This window comes from Xyrauchen texanus, chromosome 13 (assembly GCF_025860055.1).
Source record: "Xyrauchen texanus isolate HMW12.3.18 chromosome 13, RBS_HiC_50CHRs, whole genome shotgun sequence".
NCBI lineage: Eukaryota > Metazoa > Chordata > Actinopteri > Cypriniformes > Catostomidae > Xyrauchen > Xyrauchen texanus.
In genome coordinates this window covers 40,913,509-40,936,618 of record NC_068288.1, presented here as the reverse complement: position 1 = coordinate 40,936,618, position 23,110 = coordinate 40,913,509, and the positions used below count along the sequence as shown (strand labels likewise).

General features: G+C 37.5%; 1 protein-coding gene across 2 annotated transcripts in view; it reads right to left on the bottom strand.

Moving 5' to 3' along the window:
* The window catches only part of LOC127654223 (vesicle-associated membrane protein-associated protein B-like), a 37,592-nt gene that overhangs the window by 4,565 nt on the left and 9,917 nt on the right, over nt 1–23,110 (bottom strand). For both annotated transcript variants that reach the window (XM_052141318.1, XM_052141317.1), the window contains exons 2-5: nt 18,871–19,023; nt 7,272–7,375; nt 1,963–2,043; nt 1,436–1,618 (exon numbers count right to left, since the gene is read on the bottom strand). In XM_052141318.1, coding sequence (XP_051997278.1) covers nt 1,436–1,618; nt 1,963–2,043; nt 7,272–7,375; nt 18,871–19,023 — 521 coding nt within the window. The remainder of the gene's footprint in view (nt 1–1,435; nt 1,619–1,962; nt 2,044–7,271; nt 7,376–18,870; nt 19,024–23,110) is intronic.

Sequence of the window (23,110 nt, the reverse complement as noted above, 5' to 3'; positions counted from 1 at the left end):
TCAGATGGTAGAGCGGGTCGGCTACCAATCGCAGGGTTGGTGGTTTGAATCCCACATGGCTCCACATGCCGAAGTGTCCTTGGGCAAGACACTGAACCCTGAGTTGCTCCCAATGGCAGGCTAGCGCCTTGCATGGCAGCTCTGCCGCCATTGGTGTGTGTGAATGTGAGTGTGGATGGGTGATTGGGACACAGTGTAAAGCGCTTTGGTAACCTCTAAGGTTAATAAAAAAGTGCTATATAAGTGCAGACCATTTACCAGATGTGTATGACTTTCTTCTTCAAAACAAAAAATTTTTTAGAAGAATTTTTCAGCTCTGTAGGTCCATACAATGCAAGTGAATGGTGGCCAGAACCCAGAAGGTCCAAAAAGGTCAGAAAGACAGCATAAATGTACTACATATGACTCCAGTGGTTACATTTGTATCTTCTGAAGTGATATAATAGGTGTGGGTGAGAAACAGATCAATATATATGTCCTTTTTAACAATCAATCTCCAGCTTTTACCAGCCCCAACCGGTGGGGGCTGAATGTGAAAGCGTATATATTTTCAATAAAAAAAGGATTTAAATATCGATCTGTTTCTCACCCACACCTATCATATCGCTTTAGATGGAATTAATCACTGTAGTCTTATGGATTACTTTTATGCTGCCTTTATGACCTTTTTGGACATTTAAAGTTCTGGTCACCAATCAATTGCATTGTGAGGACCAACAGAGCTGAAATATTCTTCTAAAAATCTTTGTGTTCTGCAGAAGAAAGAAAGTCATACACATCTGAGATGGCATGATGGCGAGTCAATTATGACAGAATTCTCACTTTTTGGTGAACCACCACTTTCATTTTTATGGACTGGCCTCATTCAGAGTTTAACTTATTTTAGGTGTTAGAATATTCTCTGTCTGGAACATTCCTTTAATTTGGAGTCAATCCAATCAAATAAAATTTTGTTAGGACCACTACAGAGCACGCTTTAAATAGTAACCCAAAAAAAAAAAACTTTTAAAAAGACCTTCAAATGAACACATTAGATTTGTCCAGTCATTTACTTGTCAAGTATACTTTCAAGAGATTAATGTTTATGCATATAAAGTGATAATACTAGTATAGGCTGCATAATATGATTTTAACTCCAAAGCTTTTTCAGCATGCATTAGACATTTTTCATGTTGCATTTCATGCTGTTTGACTCAAAGCGTACATTCTAGTATATTTTAGAATGGATCAAATGGTAAAGTAGCAGAAAAACCAGGCTGCACATGATCCGTTTGAAATAAAAATATATTTTTGTACATGGGTCAATACTTATTATTGTCAGTGACTAAATTAGAGATCAGATACTAAGTATTAGAATGCAATAAAAATGAAAACCACATATAATCAGTAGTAAACCCCTCCCACCTGGTTCAAAAACACAGACACACAAACTCACTCTGATCTGTTTGTTCTCTTCTCGTAGCCTCTGCACCTCCATCTGCAGCCGTTTACACTCCTCCATGATCTTCTTCACCTCTCCATCATCCAGACTAGAGGCCATGATCATGGACTTCATAGACAATGTGGACGATTCTGACTTTGAAAGACTGGAGGAGATCTTATTGCTGTCCATTTCATGCTGTGGCCACAATCCGGTTCACACACACACACAAATGATAAAAATAAAAACATGGAAGAAAATGAGTCCTCAAACTCTAAAAGTCTAAAAGATACAAACTGTTCTCTAAAGCCAAATTTATACATTTATTTTACAAACAAACCATTTTTCCCCATTCATGTGCAGTGGCAGTCCCATTAAGACTTTCAAGTGCTTTAAAAATTGTATCATTGCATCTATATATTTTAGTTGTGCGTTTGTATTTGGACAGGGCGTCATTAATGTTGTCACGGCTGCTGTCCCGGTCATTTAACATTGTCCTGTGCAAAACCCTGCTCAAAGATAACAGGAGAAAATCCACTCACCGTTTTCTCATTTTCAGAAGGCATCTCAAAGACGCATTTCAGCTTGGAGTCCATCAATTCCTCAGGCTTGGCGTCCTTCCACTGCATGCAAGGAGAAAAAAAAAATCTATTTCACGCACTTGCATATGTTGACAATCCAAACAAATGACACATGACCTCTGTCCCAAAAACCTTGTGAGCTAGGCAACAATTTCAGGCATCACAGTTGGTTACTCCAAAATTATAAGGCACCTTTAAGGCAAAATTCAAAGACAGTATCACATGTATCCTTTGCAGACAAGACAATCTCTGAAAGTATTGTGACAAGCTTGGTTTGAACATTTTAATCCAAGCTGATGCAGATGTCAATATATTTATACAGTAAAATATATGACTATTTTATTCAGTACTGAAAAGTATCAACAGAAAATTGTTGCAATCCAAATCCCCCTCCAGCGTTTAGCCACTTCAATATGGGACAATGCATCTGGCATGGGACGTCTTCATTTTGGCCAAAATATGGAACGTTCTGGCTATTACTGTTGGCAACCCTTGTCACTTATAAGGTTACAGTTCAGTTTAGAAGTCTTAGGTGTCTGTTTTTTGCATCCATGTCTTTATGTATACATGTGCTAGACAAACAGAAGATGCAGTGTCAAGATAAAAGAACATCAACTATTGAGACACATACTATTTGTTGCACAGCTTCTAGCTTTTATTTTTTATTTTTTATTTTTTTTAAGCACAAGAGCGCATTTGTCCTGAATGCCCTTTTATAAGGCAGCTACCTACAGTGCATCCGGAAAGTATTCACAGTGCTTCACTTTTTCCACATTTTGTTATGTTATAGCCTTATTCCAAAATGGATTAAATTCATTCTTTTCCTAAAAATTCTACAAACAATACCCCATAATGACAACAACGTGAAAAGTTTTCAAAGAAATCTTTGAAAATGTATTTAAAAAAAAATATATATAAAATAAATAAATAAAAATCACACAAGTATTCACAGCCTTTGCTCAATACTTTGTTGAAGCACCTTTGGCACCAATTACAGCATCAAGTCTTTCTGTGTATGATCCTACAAGCTTGACACCAATTTTTGGGCAGTTTCTAACATTCTTCTTTGCAGGACCTCTCAAGCTCTATCCGGTTGGATGGGGAGCGTCGGTGCATAGCCATTTTCAGATCTTTCCAGAGATGTTCAATTGGGCTCAAGTCTGGGCTCTGGCTGGGCCACTCAAGGACATTCACAGAGTTGTCCCGTAGCCACTCCTTTGTTATCTTGGCTTTGTGCTTCGGGTCGTTGTCCTGTTGTAAGATGAACCTTCACCCCAGACTGAGGTCCAGAGAGCTCTGGAGCAGATTTTCATCAAGGATGTCTCTGTACATTGCTGCATTCATCTTTCCCTCAATCCTGACTAGTATCCCAGTTCCTGCTGCTGAAAAACATCCCCACAGCATGATGCCGCCACCACCATGCTTCACTGTAGGGATGGTATTGGCCAGGTGATGAGCGGTGTGCCTGGTTTCCTCCAGACATGACGCTTGCCATTCAGGCCAAAGAGTTCAAACTTTGTTTCATCAGACCAGAGAATTTTGTTTCTCATGGTCTGAGAGTCCTTCAGGTGCCTTTTGGCAAACTCCAGGAGGGCTGTCATGTGCCTTTTACTGAGGAGTGGCTTCCATCTGGCCAGTCTACCATACAGGCCTGATTGGTGGAGTGCTGCAGAGATGGATGTTCTTCTGGAAGGTTCTCCTCTCTCCACAGAGAAATGCTGGAGCTCTGTCAGAGTGACCATCAGGTTTTTGGTCACCTCCCAGACTAAGGCCCTTCTCTCCAGATCGCTCAGTTTAGCCGGGCAGCCAGCTCTAGGAAGAGTCCTGGTGGTTCCAAACTTCCATTTACGGATGGAGGCCACTGTGCTCATTGGGACCTTCAATGCTGCAGAAATGTTTCAGTACCATTCCCCAGATCTGTGCCTCTAGACCACCGAGACGGGATTGTATCCAGACAATTCCTTGGACTTCATGGCTTGGTTTGTGCTCTTACATGCACTGTTAACTGTGGGACCTTATACAGACAGGTGTGTGCCTTTCCAAATCATGTCCAATCAACAGAATGTACCACAGGTGGACTCCTAATCAAATGTAGAAACATCTCAAGGATGATCAGTTGAAACAGGATGCATCTGAGCTCAATTTTGAGTGTCATGGCAAAGGCTGTGAATACTTGCACATGTGATTTTTTTTGTTTTTTATTTTTAATAAATTTGCAAAGATTTCAAACAAACTTCTTTCACGTTGTCATTATGGGGTATTGTTTGTATAATTTTGAGGAAAATAATGAATTTAATCCAGTTTGGAATAAGGCTGTAACATAAAAAAATGTGGAAAAAGTGAAGTGCTGTGAATACTTTCCGGATGCACTGTATGTAGACAGCTCACTTGATTTTAGAATAGAGCTAGAGACATCAATAGGAATGGAGGAATGACTCAAGGCAGTGTATAAGTAGCCAAATCTCTTTACATTTTCTTTCTGCATCTACTTCCTGACATTTTCATGACCTATTTATCATTACATCTCACATTCGTACGCAAACACAGTCTCTGTTCTATTTAGATTGTCGTTAAGAAAGCTCCAAAGATCTATGCGCTGGTGTGGCCCTGAGATTTGGATCTCGCTCTGTGGTCCTGTCAAACACCGCTCGGGTTATCTAACATTTGTTTATACTACTTCAAGTGCAAACCCACGCCATTTGTTTTGTACCTCCCTGCCCTATGCTGGAGGTTATCATAATATAATCTCTTACTCTATCTCTCACAATGTTATATTGGCATTGCAGCACTTTAAAAAGAAAAAAAGATAACACTTTCTAAGAGGCCTTTATATATAAATGCATTCAAAAGGCATTTGTAATACACTCACTGAATACTTTAATAGGAACACAATGTTCCTAATAAAGTGCCTGACATGGTCTTCTGCTTTTGTAGACCATTCGCCTCAAGGTTCGATGTGTTGTGCATTCTGAGACATTATTCTGCTCTCTACAATTGTACAGAGGGGTTATCTGAGTTAGTGTAGCCTTTCTGTCAGCTCAAAGCAGTCTGGCCATTCTCTGTTGACCTCTCATCAACAACATGTTTCCTTCCACAGAATTGCCGCTCACTGGATGTTTTTCGTTTTTGACACCATTCTGAGTAAATTCTATATACTGTTGTGTGTGAAAACCAGAGGAGATCAGCAGTTACAGAAATACTCATACCAGCCTGTCTGACACCAACATTCATGCCACGGTCGAAATCACTGATACACAATTTTTGTTTATATGAACATTAACTGAAGCCCCTGACCTGTATCTGCATAATTGTATGCATTGCACTATTGCCAAATGATTGGTTGATTATATATTCACATGAATAAGTAGCTGTACGGGTGTTCCTAATAAAGTGCTCAGGTGAGTATACTACATTCACTGTGAAATCAATGTTATATATTTGTATAAATAATTGTGACAGCCTCTTTATTGCATTTATAAAATGGTTACTACACAGTAAAATTATTAACACAACTGTTAATTTAAAAGGTTATTTTATAAAGCAAATACATAATGTGCCATCCTTCTGCTAAAAGATCCAGCCCCTGACATATAAACAGAATGTGTTCCCTATGGTGGGTGCTGCACAATGTTCTACATTCACAAGTTGAACAACAGATGGAGTCTTAGTTTTTGTTACTACATAGTGCATTTTACATATAACGCTTTACCGACCAATCAGCATCCACGCGTGAATTGCACCAATTATAAAATGCATAATTTATAAATTTGAAAAGCATTTTACTCTTTTTTTTTTTTTTTTTAGGAATCATAATAAATATGTACAGTGCTGTGAAAAAGTATTTGCCCCTTCCTGATTTCTTAAATTTTTGTTTATTTTTCATACTAAATTGTTTTAGATCTTCAAAGGAGACATAACATCAAACAAAGGCAACTCGAGTAAACACAAAATACAGTTTTCAAAATACATACAGTATCTATTTATTTTTATTGATGCTTAACTGCTTTAGTTCAGCCACATTGGAGGGTTTTTGAACATGAGCTGCCTGTATAAGGTCCTGCCACAGCTTCTCAATAGGGTTCAAGTCAGGACTTTGACTAGGCCACTCTAAAACATTAATTTAGCTTCTTTTGAGCCATTCTGAGGTGGACTTACTCCTATGATTTGGATCACTGTATTGCTGCATAATCCATTTGTGCTTGAGCTTCAACTCATGGACAGATGACCGGATGCTCTTATTTAGAGAGCAGAATTAATGTTTCCCTCAATTATTGCAAGTCAACTTGGCCCTGAAGCAGTAAAGCATTCCCACACATCACACTTCCATCATGACCGTAGGTATGATGTTCTTTTTGTGACATTCTGTATTTGATTTACTCCAGATGTAATGGGACCCCTGCCTTCCAAACAGTTCCACTTTCTACTTATCAGTCCAAAGAACATTCCTCACCACTCTTCCATGGATGGCATTTTTCCCCCAGTGTTTTTTCTGATAATAGAGACATGAACAATGACCTTTATTTACGCAAGAGAGGCCTGCAGTTTGTTGGATGTTGTCCTTGGCTTTTTTGTGACTTTCCGGATGAGTCGTCGCTGTGCTCTTGGGAGGAATTTTGCAAGGTCGGCAACTTCTGGGAAGGTTCACTACTGTGCCAAGGTTTCTCCATTTGGAGATGATGACTCTCACTGTGGTTCTTTGGAGTCCCAGAGCCTTTGAAATAGCTTCATAACCCTTCCCAGAATTGTGTATTTCAATCACCTTTTTCCTCATCATTTCTGGAATTTCTTTCAACCTTGGCATTGGTGCTACTAGGTGAGACATTTCCAACTTCATGCTGCTGAAAATGTTCAATTTAGGTGTTGATTTGATTGAACAGGGCTGGCAGTAATCAGGCCTGGGTGTGTCTAGTACAGCTGAACCCCAGTATTAATGCAGTTTCATAGATTTGGGGATTTAGTAACTAAGGGGGCAAATATTTTTTCATACAGGCCCAGTTGGTATTGGATAACTTTTTTACTACAATAAATAACAATCATTTAAAAACTGTATTTTGTGTTTACTCAGACTGCCTTTGTTTTATGTTAGATTTTGTTTGAATTATTGAAACAATTTAGTATGACATATACACAAGGATAGAATAAATAAATTTTCACAGCACTGTAAATATTATAAGGTAAACATGTGGTTACAATAACATATCACAGATTAAAAGTATATTGTAAAAGGTATTAAGTTAGGAATGACAATAATAAACTGGATCTGTACTCACCACTCCCTCTGTGTCGGTCATATCGGTTGGAGCCAGAAGTGACTGTACCATGAACTTGTGTTTGCTTTTCTCATTTGGATCATAGTCGAATGGCTGCAGCATCACTATAAACAATAACATCAAAACAAAATGATTTATTTGGGATTTTTTCTCATTATTACACTCCGTATAGTGCATAGAGGAATATAAATGATGGGGAGACAAGGAAGGAACGAGATTGGGTAATGCTGCAAGCCAGATTCATTTGCATTGCCTGCATTAGCACAAAGGTATCAGATGCTAGGTCACAACTAGTACAAATAGTTTATTTTTAAGGAGAAAACAGAGCAACTAGGATCAATATGTAATTTGTTAGTTCGTATGTGTTCTCAATAGACCTATTGTGATTAAACATTTGGGTGTAGAGCATCCAATGTTTCACACAAAGCCATTACTCAGAAACAGAGATTTGGCAAATTATTTTGTAATCCTACTACAAACGTTGTTGCTGATAAATCTACAAATGACCCCAAAAGGGAAATTTTTCATACATCTCCTTTTCACGATAATAACACATTCAGCATTTAATTCAAACCCGGTGTGAAGTCTGAGGAAGTTCAAGTCTACAGCACCATCATCACTATCAAAAGACCGCCATGTTATTTGATGTCATTCCAATGAGTAAAACCTCATTTAGAGCTGTTACCATGATTTACAATGATCACTTTCTTATGCCTGGTGTGTCAGGGCTCTGGCACCTTGCAAATCAGCATTGATGGGCGATTTCACCCCCCATCGCCCTTTTTAAAGATGCAAAATATGGATTCAAAGGGTCATTTTTATGTTGGGGGACGAACATGTGTGTGATTTCGGAAAAGTACTGCTAAGTTTCATTAAAAACAAATGATCTCTTAATTTCAAAGGCTCTCTCAGATGTGGCTTCTACAACAGAGTTTATAGAAGGTATACGCCAACTCCCCAGCGAGTTAAAACCTCACTCTGGTTTTGTGTGCCATTATGGCAATCAAGCGGCTTTAATATTGCAAACTAAAAACAGATGGGGAATGTCCCATTTTGTCAGTCCCACTTTTTCTGACTACATTTCACAATGTGATGTCAAGGAATGTTATAGCAATATCAGCACCAAGAGATATTTTTTGTCTATCTTTTGAGGAAGAGATTTAAACAGGTTTAGGCAATTTTCATTTGAACAGTTCATTTATATTGTGCAAATATTCAGATTTCTCACACATATCTGTTGTTATTCCTGACCAGAACAGACTCAATTTGTTCAAGTCGCCGCAAGGTTACTGTGATCAGTTATCGGGCTGGATATCAAAACAGATTTCCCAATTTAATTAAATTCTGAAACACAAGCTCTAAATTCCATTCCAATTTAAAACGATTTGATTCCATTCTGATTCAATTGAGAATATCATAACAATCAACACATCCAAAACTGAAACAGACTTTAAAAGTAATAGGTTGATCATGGGATTTTAAGAAGCCAAACTGAGATTGTTAAAAGAATATTCAATACAAATATTTTATACCAAGCCCCAATTAGTACTTTTTAAATCGATGGTAATAAAAACATTCTTAAAGTGTTTAGCCGTAAAACTAAAAGTTGAAATTACGTTTACAACATGTCTACATACTGTGGCACGTAAGTGGCACGATGCAACAAAATAAGATTTATAATGGGAACAATACAGCTGTCTTTACCGCAACCGCTAAAAAACCTGACAACGGATATATTGCAGAGGCTGATTTATCCGCCAGGCTGTAAAAAGAAAGAAGAAGAATTTTTTTTATTTTTGCCATTGACCAATATAATCAACACTGGACCATAAATAGCAGTAGTTTGCCACTGTGTCAGTTATGACTGAACAATCCATTTGGATAAATCAGAGACCATTTCAGAGTCAGAATGAGCTTTATTGCCAAGTATGCTTACACATACCAAGAATTTGTATTGGTGACAGAAGCTTCCAGTGCACAAACAATACAGCAACAAGACAGGGACAATAACTAAGACAGGCAGTTTTAATTGTTCATGAGATGGATAGCCTGAGGGAAAAAAACTGTTCCTGTGCCTGACGGTTCTGGTGCTCAGTGCTTTGTAGCACCTGCCAGAGACGGGCCAATTCTATTAAATGAATAGGAGAAATTGGAACACACAACGGTCAACGGATGTAGTAAAGGAAGTCCCGACTAACAGGAAAATGAGCCAATCACCTTTTAAATAAAGACATTACATGTCAACCAACTTAAGAACGTACATGCACATTAGCTACACAAGCCAGAAAAAGTGTTTTTTAAGCCTAATCTGAGGTAAAGAAGCACATTTTATGATTCCAGTGTTGCCAGATTTTACTGCTGATTTGAAATATGTTCTTTGATCGTAATCCTGACCAACCTTTTTGGAGGTTTCAGTCGTTCCTCATTCAAGTTATAAGCCACTTTTGTATATAGAAAAATGGCTGACCAGCCTGCACGAGAGCATTCCAAAGATGGCCGCCGAGTGGACTGACTTTGACTAAAATAAACTTTCATAGGGCTTCCCGATGCTTTAAATGCAAGAGTTTTTGGTGAAAATTTTGAATTATTACCAACATTATTAATTTTCTCAGGTGTAATGCTATGTGCGCAAACAATATGTCAAATAAAATGGCAATGCAGCACTTGGTGTTGCTACACAGCTACTTGTTGGAAAAAGTCGCTTTTAGGTGGAAATAGCTACTTCGCTACTGTCACACTGAAAAAAAATTAGATAAGTTAGTAGCATTGCTACTTCTATTAAGTTTTTTCCCTAACACTATTTACACATTAATGTACGTGTAAACAGTCTCAAGTATGCATACTTTCTATGACATATCCCCTAAAGCCCTGTTAACACATGCAGCAACTTAATTGCTTGCTACTGCAGTCACTCGAACGTTAATGGTGGACTGCATGCCTGGCCATAGCTTTTGAAAATCTGATCACAAATGAGACATATTGCCATTACAATCGAAGATATCATTGTAATATTGAAAAAGAATTAGTTTTCTTGCCGCTAAAATTCTTGTTGATAAATTCTGCATCCAGCATGGGAGAGAGTTTTTAAATGAACAGCAGCAGTGCTCACTGCATCATACCATTAACAAGATGATCAATCTATCAATGTATGAATCAAATTCACTCAGACTGCCAACAATTTCTTTCCACCAAATAATTTATTATATCCATGTACTGTATGTGGTTACAGACAAATTTCTGTGTCTTGCCTGTAATCAACACCATTAATTCAAAGGAGACGTGAACTCCACTCACACCTTCACTCCTATTGGTAGTCGATATTGAAAGTCGCTACTCATTTGCATCAAGTTTCTTTTCTCAACATTGTTAGACAAGCCTACACCTAGTCGCCAATGGTCGCTGTTTCTTATGTCGCTGGAAGTTGCCAACTCTCATTGAAAATTAATGAGATCACATAGCTTTGTCACTGGAAGCAACTGCATGTTTGAACAGGGCTTAAGACTGAGGGAAATCCATTTACAGAACTCATTAGGGCTTGCTTGACAACCTCAATAATGCAACTAAATCTGGCACAACCTTTCTTTTGCACTTATTTTATGAGCTGTCTGCACTTTCTAGTCCTTGTCTGTTGTTGTGGTCTTTATATACACCTATTAATAGAACAGTTCAATCAGACTAAGCTTGTGTGGTAACAGCTTGAGCAGTCATCTCTAGGGCCATCATCAGGGGAGGACAGTTGATAATGTTGTCCCAGGCTCAGTGATGTACTGATGTACTACCATAGCCTACTCATTGGGACCAGCCATAAAAAAATGTTTGGCCCACACCAGGCCCAATAAATTTAAGTGATGATCCTGTAATCTATTTAAAAAAAAAAAAAAAAAAAAAAACTTACCCTGACTGCAGACAATCATTCACGGTGTAATTAATTTGATCTCTGGAGATAAAGTTAACAACTCAGAATTCCCTTGAGAAAACTGTGAAGTCTAAATGGGGAGAGAAATTGTGAGAAAATCCAGACACCACTAGTGGTTTAGAAGTTCCAAAGCAAATGTTCTGAGTCATGGCTGGATATCAACATAATTGATTTCATAACATAACATGATATTATCATGACGGGGTGAACAGTGAAACAATAAACCATAACCGCCTAACCATAATGAACCATAGCTAGCTTGAAGTTCAGTGATGTCCATCCAAAGTTTGATGTCTTCAGCCGTTAAAGGAATATTCCAGGTTCAATACAAGAGAAGCTGAACCGACAGTACTTGTGTCATAATGCTGACTACAACAAAAATATATTTTAATTAGTCCCTCCTTTTCTTAAAAAAATGTATTAAAAAAAAATCAAGGTTGCAGTGAGGCACTTACAATAGAAGTGAAAGGGGCCAATTTTTGGAGGTTTTAAAAAGGCAGAAATGTGAAGCTTATAATTGTATTAAAGCACTTAATTATTAAAAAACATGAATTCTTCTGTTAAAACTCATTATTTGAGCAGTAAAGTTGTTTAAATTTTAATTTTTACAGTCATTTTAGGGTTTGATGATGTTACATTGTCATGGCAACAAAGTGTGAAAAATTAAAACTTTACACTGCAAAGGTTAGTAAGTGATATTATCACATTTAAATTATGTTTACATGCATATTGTTAATGACTAGTGGCTATAATTTTGAACAAGTGAATATTTTAATGTTCAATTGGCCCCAATCACTTCCATTGTAAGTGCCTCTCTGTAACCCAGATTATTGTTTTTTTTTTTTTTTAAAGTTGCAAGTCAAAATTCATTTTTGTGGTAAATCAATATTATGCCACAAATCCTGTTGATTGAGCTTAACTTGTATTGAACCCGGAATATTCATTAAACCTCTAAATTTAGTGCATTATGGTAAAAAGTACAAACTGTTGAATTTTTGCCACACCTGCCAATGGCCATGAAACTGTATTTGCATTTTTTCATTAAAAACAGGCTGTTACTAGTTCTACTACTACAACTATACATATTTATGATGTTTTCATCTTGTTCTGGCTTTACTTTCAAGAGAAAACAGATGTTGACAGCACAGGTAAAGGTCTGTGCAACGCACCATGGACCTCATTTGTAAAACGTTCGTAAAATGATCTTAAATGTGAACGCAAGACAATTAAATATTCCTACCAACAATTTATAAAACATCCGCATGCATGAAGAAATGTTTCTAAATGCATCCCATTTTATAAATAGCAATTCAACTGAATGAGCACATGGACTCCCCCTACAGAACGCCCACAAATATCCTACTATGGTGAGACAAAATACAATAAAAATGCATGTGTAAGTTATTCATTCATTTGTTCATATGGAATGTTCTTGTGGGGTGTTTAAAAAAGTACGTGCAGTTACCCGTTTCTGCCCCTACAATGCCGCATATTTCACAACTCATAAGTTATTCATGTTCATTAACTATAATAAATACCTTTATTGACTGAGTTTACTGTAAATCCACACTATTCTCCAACCAATGTCCACGTTCTTGCTAAACCTTTATTCCAAAATAGGTTTTCATGCTCGTTTACATATAATGAAATATGCATAGACTAGCAACATTACAATAGTGTTCTGCATAAACTACATGTGCATTATTTTCCCACTGTTCTCTTCTGTTCGCTCTCGCCATTGATTATGCTGCTTTTAGTCAACTCATTTGTTTTTATTCATGTCCTCAACAGCAGACGAGGCTGTAGGATTAACTGAAAAAATAAAATAAAAATGTAGACTGTTGCTGTGCTTTTTAAATCTGTAAACTGATTTAGCTATGTTTAAAGGTGCTATATGTAAGACTGATAAGCGTTTGAAAAGACTACTGTAGTCCAAATTCTGAATATTGGAGAGTTGTCTGCCTGCCCCAGAATCTAAGCTCATGAGGGTTGCCAGAATGTTGACATGCAAATTAGCCAACACAGCATCCGTTTTCACACAGGCCAAAACATCGACAGAAATTCCGGCTCGGAATGGAAAATTAAAAGAAGAATATACTGGTTGTAGCATTGTTATCGGAGAAGCCAGCATTTTAACTTAGCATGTTTCCTAAATCTCTAATGAAATATGATCATTTTATGATTTAGTACAGTAAAAATATTACATATTGCACCTTTAACTATATCTCCTACTCTTCACTCCAAATATGTGCTGAACATATTACATACTGTATATTACACCGGCCTGTTATCTCGTATCAAAATTAATTTAATATGGAAATGTGCAGATAGGGCTAAATAAATAGTCTGTTACAGCTCATTTTCAAATAAAAACAAATGTATATTACGCATAATCTATAACACCACATTCTGAGTCATTCTGGAATATTCTTGTATATGTAAATGTGCTCAATCATTTATTAATAAATTTAGTCAGTCACTGATTAAGATTTGCATCAGTAAAAACAAGAAAATCAACTTTTTTTTTTTTCTTTTTTTTTTTTAAAGTTACCAGCCAACTGGCGTGTAACACCGTTTCATATCCTTGCCAACGCAGATTTTTCCTTGCATTTGGCGCTTGCCGAGTGAATTTTAGGCCCTGGCTGTATTTAACAGAGTCATGTCCCATTCACAAGTTGTGGCTTTTGGACAGTCAACCGGCCTAACTTCACAAGCCAGATTAATAGTGATGTCAGAGAATGGGCGGAGGCATTAAACTTTTCTCATAGGTTTGGATAAATGTCAAAACCCTATTAAGTAAAATCCATGATGCATTCACGATGACAAACGCCAAAGGAACAGGGATCTTAATTACTAGCGTGTCTTTCATTTCAATTACTGATCAAAAAAGAAAAAGTGAGCAAGAGAGAACTATTGTACATTTTGACAGAGACCAGGCTTTTCACCATGGAGAGAAATCCCAAAACATTGGAAACAACACTGAATAATTAGTGCAATTTAACTTTAGTTGGATTCCAAGAGGCTCAGAGATGTCAAAATAGCGGAGTTATTAGGACAACTCTCAGAGGTCCCAGAGACCAACAACTGTAGTTGCAAAAATATCTCTAGGTTATGTAAAGTATTCCATCATACACCGAGTACTTGGGTAATGCATTGAAAAGGTGTTGTGTGTGTTTGACAATTTTAAAATAGTTCTATTCCAGGTTAATGTACATAAACAACTTTAAGTATGCGATTTGTAGGTTGACTTCACAATGAGTGTAAACATTGATTGTATGCTCTGAAGTGCTATAACCATAGTTTGAGTGGTCAGACGAGTCAGCGGTCCGACGCTCACGCAATGGTTTTAGTTTGGGGTGGGACGACCTGTTTTTTGCCCAATGATAGATGGGGATTTTGCAAATATTGATAATTACTTTTGCAATTTGGTTCTACTAAAGGTGCAGAAATTACACATTGCACATTTAACACTATATTCTGAAGACGTATCTTCAATTGAGCCCAAATTTAGGACTGAGGCATCCTCCTATGAACGTTACACTTATACAGCGCTTTTCTGATACTACACTTAAAATGCTTCTCATAGTGAACAGGGGACTCTCCTCAACCACCACCAGTGTGCAGCATCCATCTGGATAAAGCGATAGCAGCCATAGCACGTCAGAATGCCCACCACATACACTTTTTACAGTATAGTGGCATTGTCACTCTACTGGGACCTTAGGACCCACACAGGCCGCAGGATGAGCACTTGCTGCTAGTGGCCTCACCAACACATCTTCCAGCAGCAACCTTAGATAAACTATTTTAATATTATAATAGTACCAGTATGAATTATAATAATTAATAAGTAGTCTATTTTTCTTGTGGATTTTCCTAGAGTGTGGAGGCTTCATGCTATTCTCCGCGGCATCCACGCACAACTCACCACGTGCCCCACCGAAAGTGAGAACCACATTATAGCGACCACAAGTAGGTTAACCCAACGTGACTCTACCCACCCTAGCAATAATTTAATTACTTAATCATTTAATAACAGTAATAATAATTAGTTTTGCAAGTACTAGTAGTGCACCAAACTTTCAGCTGCTGAAGTTCAGTGAATGAGTCCACACACACACACACACACACACACACACACACACACACACACACACACACACACACACACACACACACACACACACACACACACACACACACACACACACACACACACACACACACACACACACACACACACCTCGTGATACATTCTTGATGATGCGCTGCTTCCAGGAGTGTTCCCCCAAAATAAAAGCCAGGTTAAGAAATGATGACTGAAATAGTGTTATTGTTTAATATAACTATATTATTATTACTTACAATAATAATACATTACAAATTAAAATATTTAAATTGACCAAGTAATTTAGTGGAGAGATCCACTAAAAGTCCATATACAATGTAAAAAGAAAGAAGTGCCAATAGAACTGGCTTCGTGTTCACTGAAGATTTTCACTCGAATTACTGTTAATTTTGCTGCTGCATTATCCAGTAAAGAAGTTAACAATAAAGGCTCTCTTAATAGTCTACACATTTTTCTTTACTGAAAAATTAACTGAAAGTTAACTGTTTTGGTACATGGTGCGTTCCAAATTATTTTATGTCGAATGTGTTCAATTATTCCAAACAAAGTCCAATTAAAAATAATAATTGTCTGTTTCTGCCCAGTGTGTACAGAATTTTTGGTTTTGGCCAAGAATTTTCATTTTGCTGCAACACCAATTATAATCCGCTTCCCTGCAGCCTCACACATGTAGAAACCAGGACATGTAAATAAATAAATAAATAAAGTGTGGTGAGGAGTAGCACTTATAGCAGGGATGGGAAATTGAGCCACACAGTCAGAACTGTCAATGGATAAAATTCAAAAACAACAAATGAACTTTCTGCAAAGACTAGATTTTAACATTTGTTATTGAAGTTGAGACTCCATGTACAGATTTGAACACCAATATTGTGTGACAAATGGTACAAGAGCGGTTCCATCTCATTATATAGACTTGCAGCAGAGTCATTTAAGGGAAAGTAGATCTGTTTTATCTGGCTGTGTATTCCTCTGTGGCATTGAAAATGAAAATAATATCAAGAATGAAGTCAAGGAAGTAGACCAATGTCACTTGAAGGAAATTTCTAGGGATGAACCGAAACGTTGGCCAAATGCAATAATGAAGTTATGGTTAAAACTAATCGGATTTAAGATATCACTGTTAATATTATAAACCCTGTATGCTCATTATGCTTAATGTTTTCACACTAAAGCTTTGATCTAGAACATTAAACTGAAATTAGGGGGCCTGGGTAGCTCAGAGTAAAGATGCTGACTACCACCCCTGGAGTTCGTGAGTTCGAATACCAGGGCATGCTGAGTGAATCCTGCCAGGTCTCATAAGCAAACCAAATTGGCGCGGTTGCTAGGGAGTGTAATCACATGGGTAACCTCCCCATGGTCATTATGTTGTTCGCTCTCAGTTGGGCGTGTGGCGAGTTGTGCGTGTATGCCGCGTAGAATAGAGTGAAGCCTCCACACGCGCTATATCTCTTGGGTAACACGCTCAACAAGGCACGTGATAAGATGCGCAGATTGACGGTCTCAGACGCGGAGGCAACTGAGATTTGTCCTCTGCCACCCAGAATGAGGCGAGTCACTACGCCACCATGAGGACTTAAGCGCACACTAGGATGAGCATGCCAAATTGGGGAGGAAAATAAATAAATACATCTGAAATTAGGCATCAAAACAAAAAGTACAAAATGTATATATATATTATATTAAATAAAAATATTATAGTTTGTGCATTTCTAGAAATGTAATACTGTACTTAATGAGATAAATCGAATCAATCCATGCGCTAAAGAGAATGTGCACATTAGGGCTGGGATAAACGATTATTTTTTAAACGATTAATCTAGCGATTTATTTTTTCGATGCATCGATTAATCTAACGATTCATTTTTTTCCCAGCAATTTTTTTTTTTTTTAACATTTTATACACCCCCACCCCCGATGAAACCAGTATTACCGGTGTTGTCACAAGTCCGATTCGATTTCGATTCGATTAATCGACTTGTGACAACACCGGTAATACTGGTTTCATCGGGGGTGGGGGTGTATAAAATGTTAAAAAAAAAAACATTTGCCGGGTGTTTGATTGACTGGCTATCTGATCAATCAATCATAATACGCCATTTTTGTCCGACAAAGTAGTCAGGAGAGAGAAGATTAACGTTGGTGGATTTGAATTTGAATAATGGATTGTAGGCTACTGTACTGACATCTTTCCGCGGTTAAAACAACAGTCCTTCTGATGTAGGCTACATTCATGTTTAGCCTATCTGATGCTATAAATTAACCAAGGAAAACATGATCGGTTCACGAGCAGCTTTAACTGAGGCAATCTGTCACGACACATTAAAGAGCCACAAAATAGTAGGCCTATTTATGGTTTAATTTTCTTTAAATGACCAAATTTGAAAGTTGATACTTTATTAAATGTTACCCGCTTGGTCCTGTCTGTCAGCGCGTTGTCAGTGTCCTCTATGTATTTTTCACGACATTCATAGCTATAAGCGCATTATTAATAGCTATAAGCGAAAACTTTAGGTGTCGACAACGTATTATAGCCTACTCCAACATCGAGTGCAAAGTGGGGAGTTGGAAAAAATAAAAACTTACGGTGCTCTGTCATCTGCAACTGCTCCCGGGTGGCGCCTCTTCAGATGCTGGTGCATTGCCGTGGTGCTAGAATGGAAGGCCATCTCCATTTTGCAAAGACGACATATCACGGAATTGTTTCCTTTTAAATTAAAGAATTCCCATACTTTAAAGGAACGAGTGCATGCCGCCTTGCACTTCTGATAGTCTGAGGAGCCACTCATGTTTCTACTACTCGCCGGCGCCGCCATCTTTGATTTGGGTCCGACGAATCGACACGTATTTTTTGCGTCGACATCATCGATGACGTCGACGCGTTGTCCCAGCCCTAGTGCACATAGGTAGGCACCTAGCATCTTTAACCCACAATTAGGCAGGTTTGAAAACAGAACTTATAGAATCTGTAAAGATTTCATTTGTAAGCATTGACTGTTCTTCACAAATCAAGGGTGCAACAAAGTGCTAATTTAGCATAAATTGTTAAAAGCTCATCAATAGTTCTCTTTAACTATACACTCACCAAGCACTTTATAAGGAATGCCTGTACACCTACTTAATCATGTAATTATCTAATCAGCCAATTGTGTGGCAACAGTGCAATGAATACAATCATGTAGATACAGGTCAGGAGCTTCAGTTAATATTCATATCAGCCATCAGAATGGGTAAATAATTGTTGACTGGTTCGAGCTGACAGAAAGGCTACGGTAACTCCGATAACCCCTCTAAAGAAGAATAACGTCCAAGAACGCACATGTCGAACCTTGAGGTGGATGGGGTACAACAGCAGAAGACCACGTTGGGCACTTTTTAGGAACATAGATTTACTAAAAAAGTGCTCGGCGCGTATATATGAACAATTGCAGTGAACCAAGTTAGTTTAGAATAAGTATTTGTATCTATAAAGCTTGAATCCATAAAACAGCTTTAAAAGCTTCTTTATTGTAAAAGAACTTCAAGAGAACAGACAAATTAGATGCGTTTACCCGAGACATTGATCGAGGTTCCAGCATCAATCACTCCACTGTTTGGCCGCACACAGTATCGGCGTGGTGCAGTTGTCTTTACTTTGAAGCACACGTTTCTGTCTGTGGGATTAGCAAGTTTTAGGGTGGTGGTCACCACATCTGTAAATGGACCTGAAACACAGAGAGGGAGAGAGAGAAAGAAGAGAAAATGTTTGTGGTGATTGCCCAGGAGTTCTGACGATGGAACTTTTAATTCCAAGGGAGAAAATAAAACTGAAGTTAAACATATCCAGAATGTCGTACATGGATAAAATATGTAGTTCTGCCAAAATTTGTGTTTATATAGTTGATCAAACAGTACATTATAAAAAGGACATTTTTATCGGCACTCAAGCATTTCTAATCAGAATGAACTGAAGATCATAACGCTTATGCTGACATGGCATGACTGACCAGGATATGTTTTCCCCTCAAAATAAAATAAATAAAAAAAAAACAAACAAATGCAGAAAAATGAATAATTCTACAAATATGTTTTTAGAAACACTATAAATCCTGTAGTCCAAGCATAACACCAGAGATAGCTATAGGTAAACAGATTTTTATCAGAGAAATGGATAACACATGGTGACACAATATTGAAAGTTTCTAACAGTTAAGTATTTGGACTCCCCTTCGTGGTGAAGCTGTCTTTGCTCAAACAGGAATAATAGATGTGTATCTTAAGGTCATGAGAATGTCAAACAGTGAGTTTTGCCTTAAATGTGCAGTACGATTACATTTTCATGTCTTGTATACAAAATTGTCTTTATTATACATTAAAGTGAACATGAAACAACATTCGCAACCCCTATTACATCCAAAATATGACATTCATGAGTGAAAAAAATTGGGGCGGGACTTAATTTCATCCATCACAAATTAACTGGATTGTGAAAAGTGGGCGTTCCATACCAGCAAGGATGGAAACCTGAACATAAATTTGCAGTTTATTGTGGAGCTTATTAGCTGCAAAGTAATGTAATTTAAAAGGTGGAGCTAGTTATTACATTTTGATTAAAGACTAGCCATGACGACATATGAGTTTTGACAGAAGAATTAATGTAAGTGCTTATGTAAAATTATAAGCTTCACATTTCTGAGTTTAAACCCAGAAAGATTGTCCTCACTGGAACCTTGATTTTTGCTTTATTTAAAGAAAAGAAACAAATCTTTTTGGTAATCAACATTATGCCACAAATGCTGTCGACTGACCTTAACTTGTGTTGAACCTGGAATATTCCTTTAAGTCCAAGAAAATTAAGAAAGTAAGGTAACTTTTGATTTAATGTTGAATTTAAATGGTCAAACATACATGCTTGTTCTTTGTCTACCAAATATCTCTCACCCTTTGTGATATGGCAGCTCCAAACATCAAGTATGCAACACCTCCTCTGGGTTAATTCTATTAAACCAGTTAAATTATTTAGAGACTGTGACACATGAAACCCATAGTGAGCCTTATGTAATTTGAGCCTTTGTTGTTTAAGATGCAGAGGAAAATATGCAGACAAACTAGTGACCTGCCACTTTAAACCCTTGAAAGCAAGAAAAAGATACCACAAGACCAAACCATGAATTCTCCTAATCAAAAAGATTTACTTCGTTCTCCATTTATACAGGACTATATGGAGCTACTGACACAATAAATGCATAAGTAATTGCAAAGCATGTATCATGCAGAAGGGCATCATTCTTTACTTAGTATGGCCTTAATTAGGGAAACGATTACACCACTGATCAATTCAAAGTGTCTTACAACATGATGAAGTAGGACAATTGTGCGTGGTGTCACGGTGGATGGTGTGAAGCCTCCACACGTGCCATGTCTCAGCGGTAATGCGCTCAACAAGCCACATGATACGTTGCGTGGGTTGATGGTCTCAGATGCAGAGGCAACTGAGATTCGTCCTCCACCACCGGGAGGCAAGTCACTATGCGACCATGAGGACTTGGGAGTACACTGGGAATTTGGCATTCCAAATTGGGGAGAAAAAAAAAAGGTAAGAAGAGGAAAAAAAAACAATCAAAAAAACTACAACAATGGTATATGCTTCTGTTCTAGTCCTCAATGTGTGCTATTTCAACTTAATTAAAAGAAAATCATGTTTAATAGTGGAATTCCTGGGGAAGAACAACACTGCCCAAGGAAGATACAGCAATCAGAAAATCATGGCCAACAAAATGAGCCAAAAAAATCCAGCAGTGACTGCCCACTCCCATGATGCATAGTGTATGAAGCTGCCTAACACACACTCTCAAACTATATTTATAATGCATATATCTAAAAAAATAAATTCATTTATATATTGTAATAATTAATATATTTTATATACATTTATATATAGTTTTATTTCCATTTTTACATCATTCGCAATGCTTCATGGGATTGTAGTTCATTTGCTTATTAAAGACGTTAAGTACATAAACTTTTTGTCTGATTTTTAAATAACTTTTTACTTCAAATCAAAATCTGTAATGTCCTTATTTACCTCAGAGCAGGTTGGTTTGTTTCATAGCTTAGAACTCTTATGAAGGATCTCATGAAATCACTATGGAAAAAAAATACTTGCAGAACTAAGGCATCTGAAAAAGTGGGCAGCCACTCATGTTGTTCCAAACTGACGTTCTTTCTTCCATGGAACACAAAAGGAGAAAGCTATACTTAGTCCCTATTCACTTTTAATGTATGAAAAAATATGCAATGAAAATGAATGGTGACTGAGCCCAACATACTTCCTAACATCTTTTGTGTTCCTTGGAAAATTGCAATTCACGAGTTGGAAATAACATAATGGTGAGTAAATGATGATAGAATTTTCATTTTAGATTAACTTTTTTTTGTGCAAATTATAAACCAGCTCATGTGAATTTTTTTATAACTCTTGTCAATGTTAGCTAGATGTATTGCTGGTTTCCATGGCTGCAGCGCATTGTGTTTGCCCACTAACTTGTTTCAAATCTGGCAACCCGGGGTGTCGAAATACTATTAGGAAATGGGCAGTGGGTGGGATCACACAGGCCAAAACACAAACAGAAATTACGGAACGGACATTTTAAAGTAGAATATACTGGCTGTAGCATTGTTTTAGGAGAAGCCAGTATTTCAACTTAGCATGTTTCCTAAATCTCTGATAACACAATATGAAAAATGTATGCTTAAGTACAATAAATATATTACATATTGCACCTTTATAGGTGGAGTAAGCAATTCCTGAGAAAGACTTTAGATATTTGAACTCAACAGCCAAACCCCCCCCCCCCATCATCAATGCATTAATGAAATGGTGTAGTGTGGATCGATCCGATCAACTTTGTATATTTTCCCAGTTAAAGAGCCAGGGCTGTGTACAAACACCAGATTTTTTTCAGCGCACACACAGAACGGAGGGCTTGCGGACAGTGAAGAGATATTTGCAGAATTTGACAAAAAGTGTATTGGAATAAAATTACTTACTCCACCTTTAAGGAACGTTCAAGAACATTTTGCAGACACAAAACATGTTTCCTCAATTACCTTAAAAAGAAATTATTGTACACACCAATTGGCATTAAACAGGTTTTCCTGCCAAACAAGGTACAAATGTGGAAAAGTGCTGAGTGATTGTGTGCCTTTAGTACAGCTCGGAAATACCGACACATCTGTCTGCAGTGATGCAGTGCTCATCTGTACGGAGAGATACTTGGCATTCGTATGTGTGCAGATGTGGCTCGTCTTTCCAAATAGGCATTTCAACATCTGTCTCTCATTTACACCATGCTTTATAGCCCCTCAACATATTTATTACAGGCCTGTTCAATGATCATTATAATAATTCAGTTATCCAAGGTCTGAACCAATGAGCACTTATGTAATTTTGCCACGTAGATCAAGGAAGCAGTGATTCTAAATAGATGGAATGGGCCATGAAAGTGCAACCCCGAGATACCATCATATTTTAAGAGCTTTAACACATTACTACAACTGTTTGGATTGCTTTGGAATCACAGAGGGATAAAACCATCTTTTATACTTCCCAAAATCACACATAATTTTTGTAAAATATGTACCTATTATTGGCTGGGCCTACTTCCTGCAATCCACAGACTAGTCTCAGATTCAGACGCTTGAATTTTAAATTGGCATGTCTGGGCTGTTGGGTTATTGCTACTCGAGGTTCCCGTTAATTGAATTTAAATTAATTGTAATGTAGCAGGCAGAGCCCTGAATCAAACCATC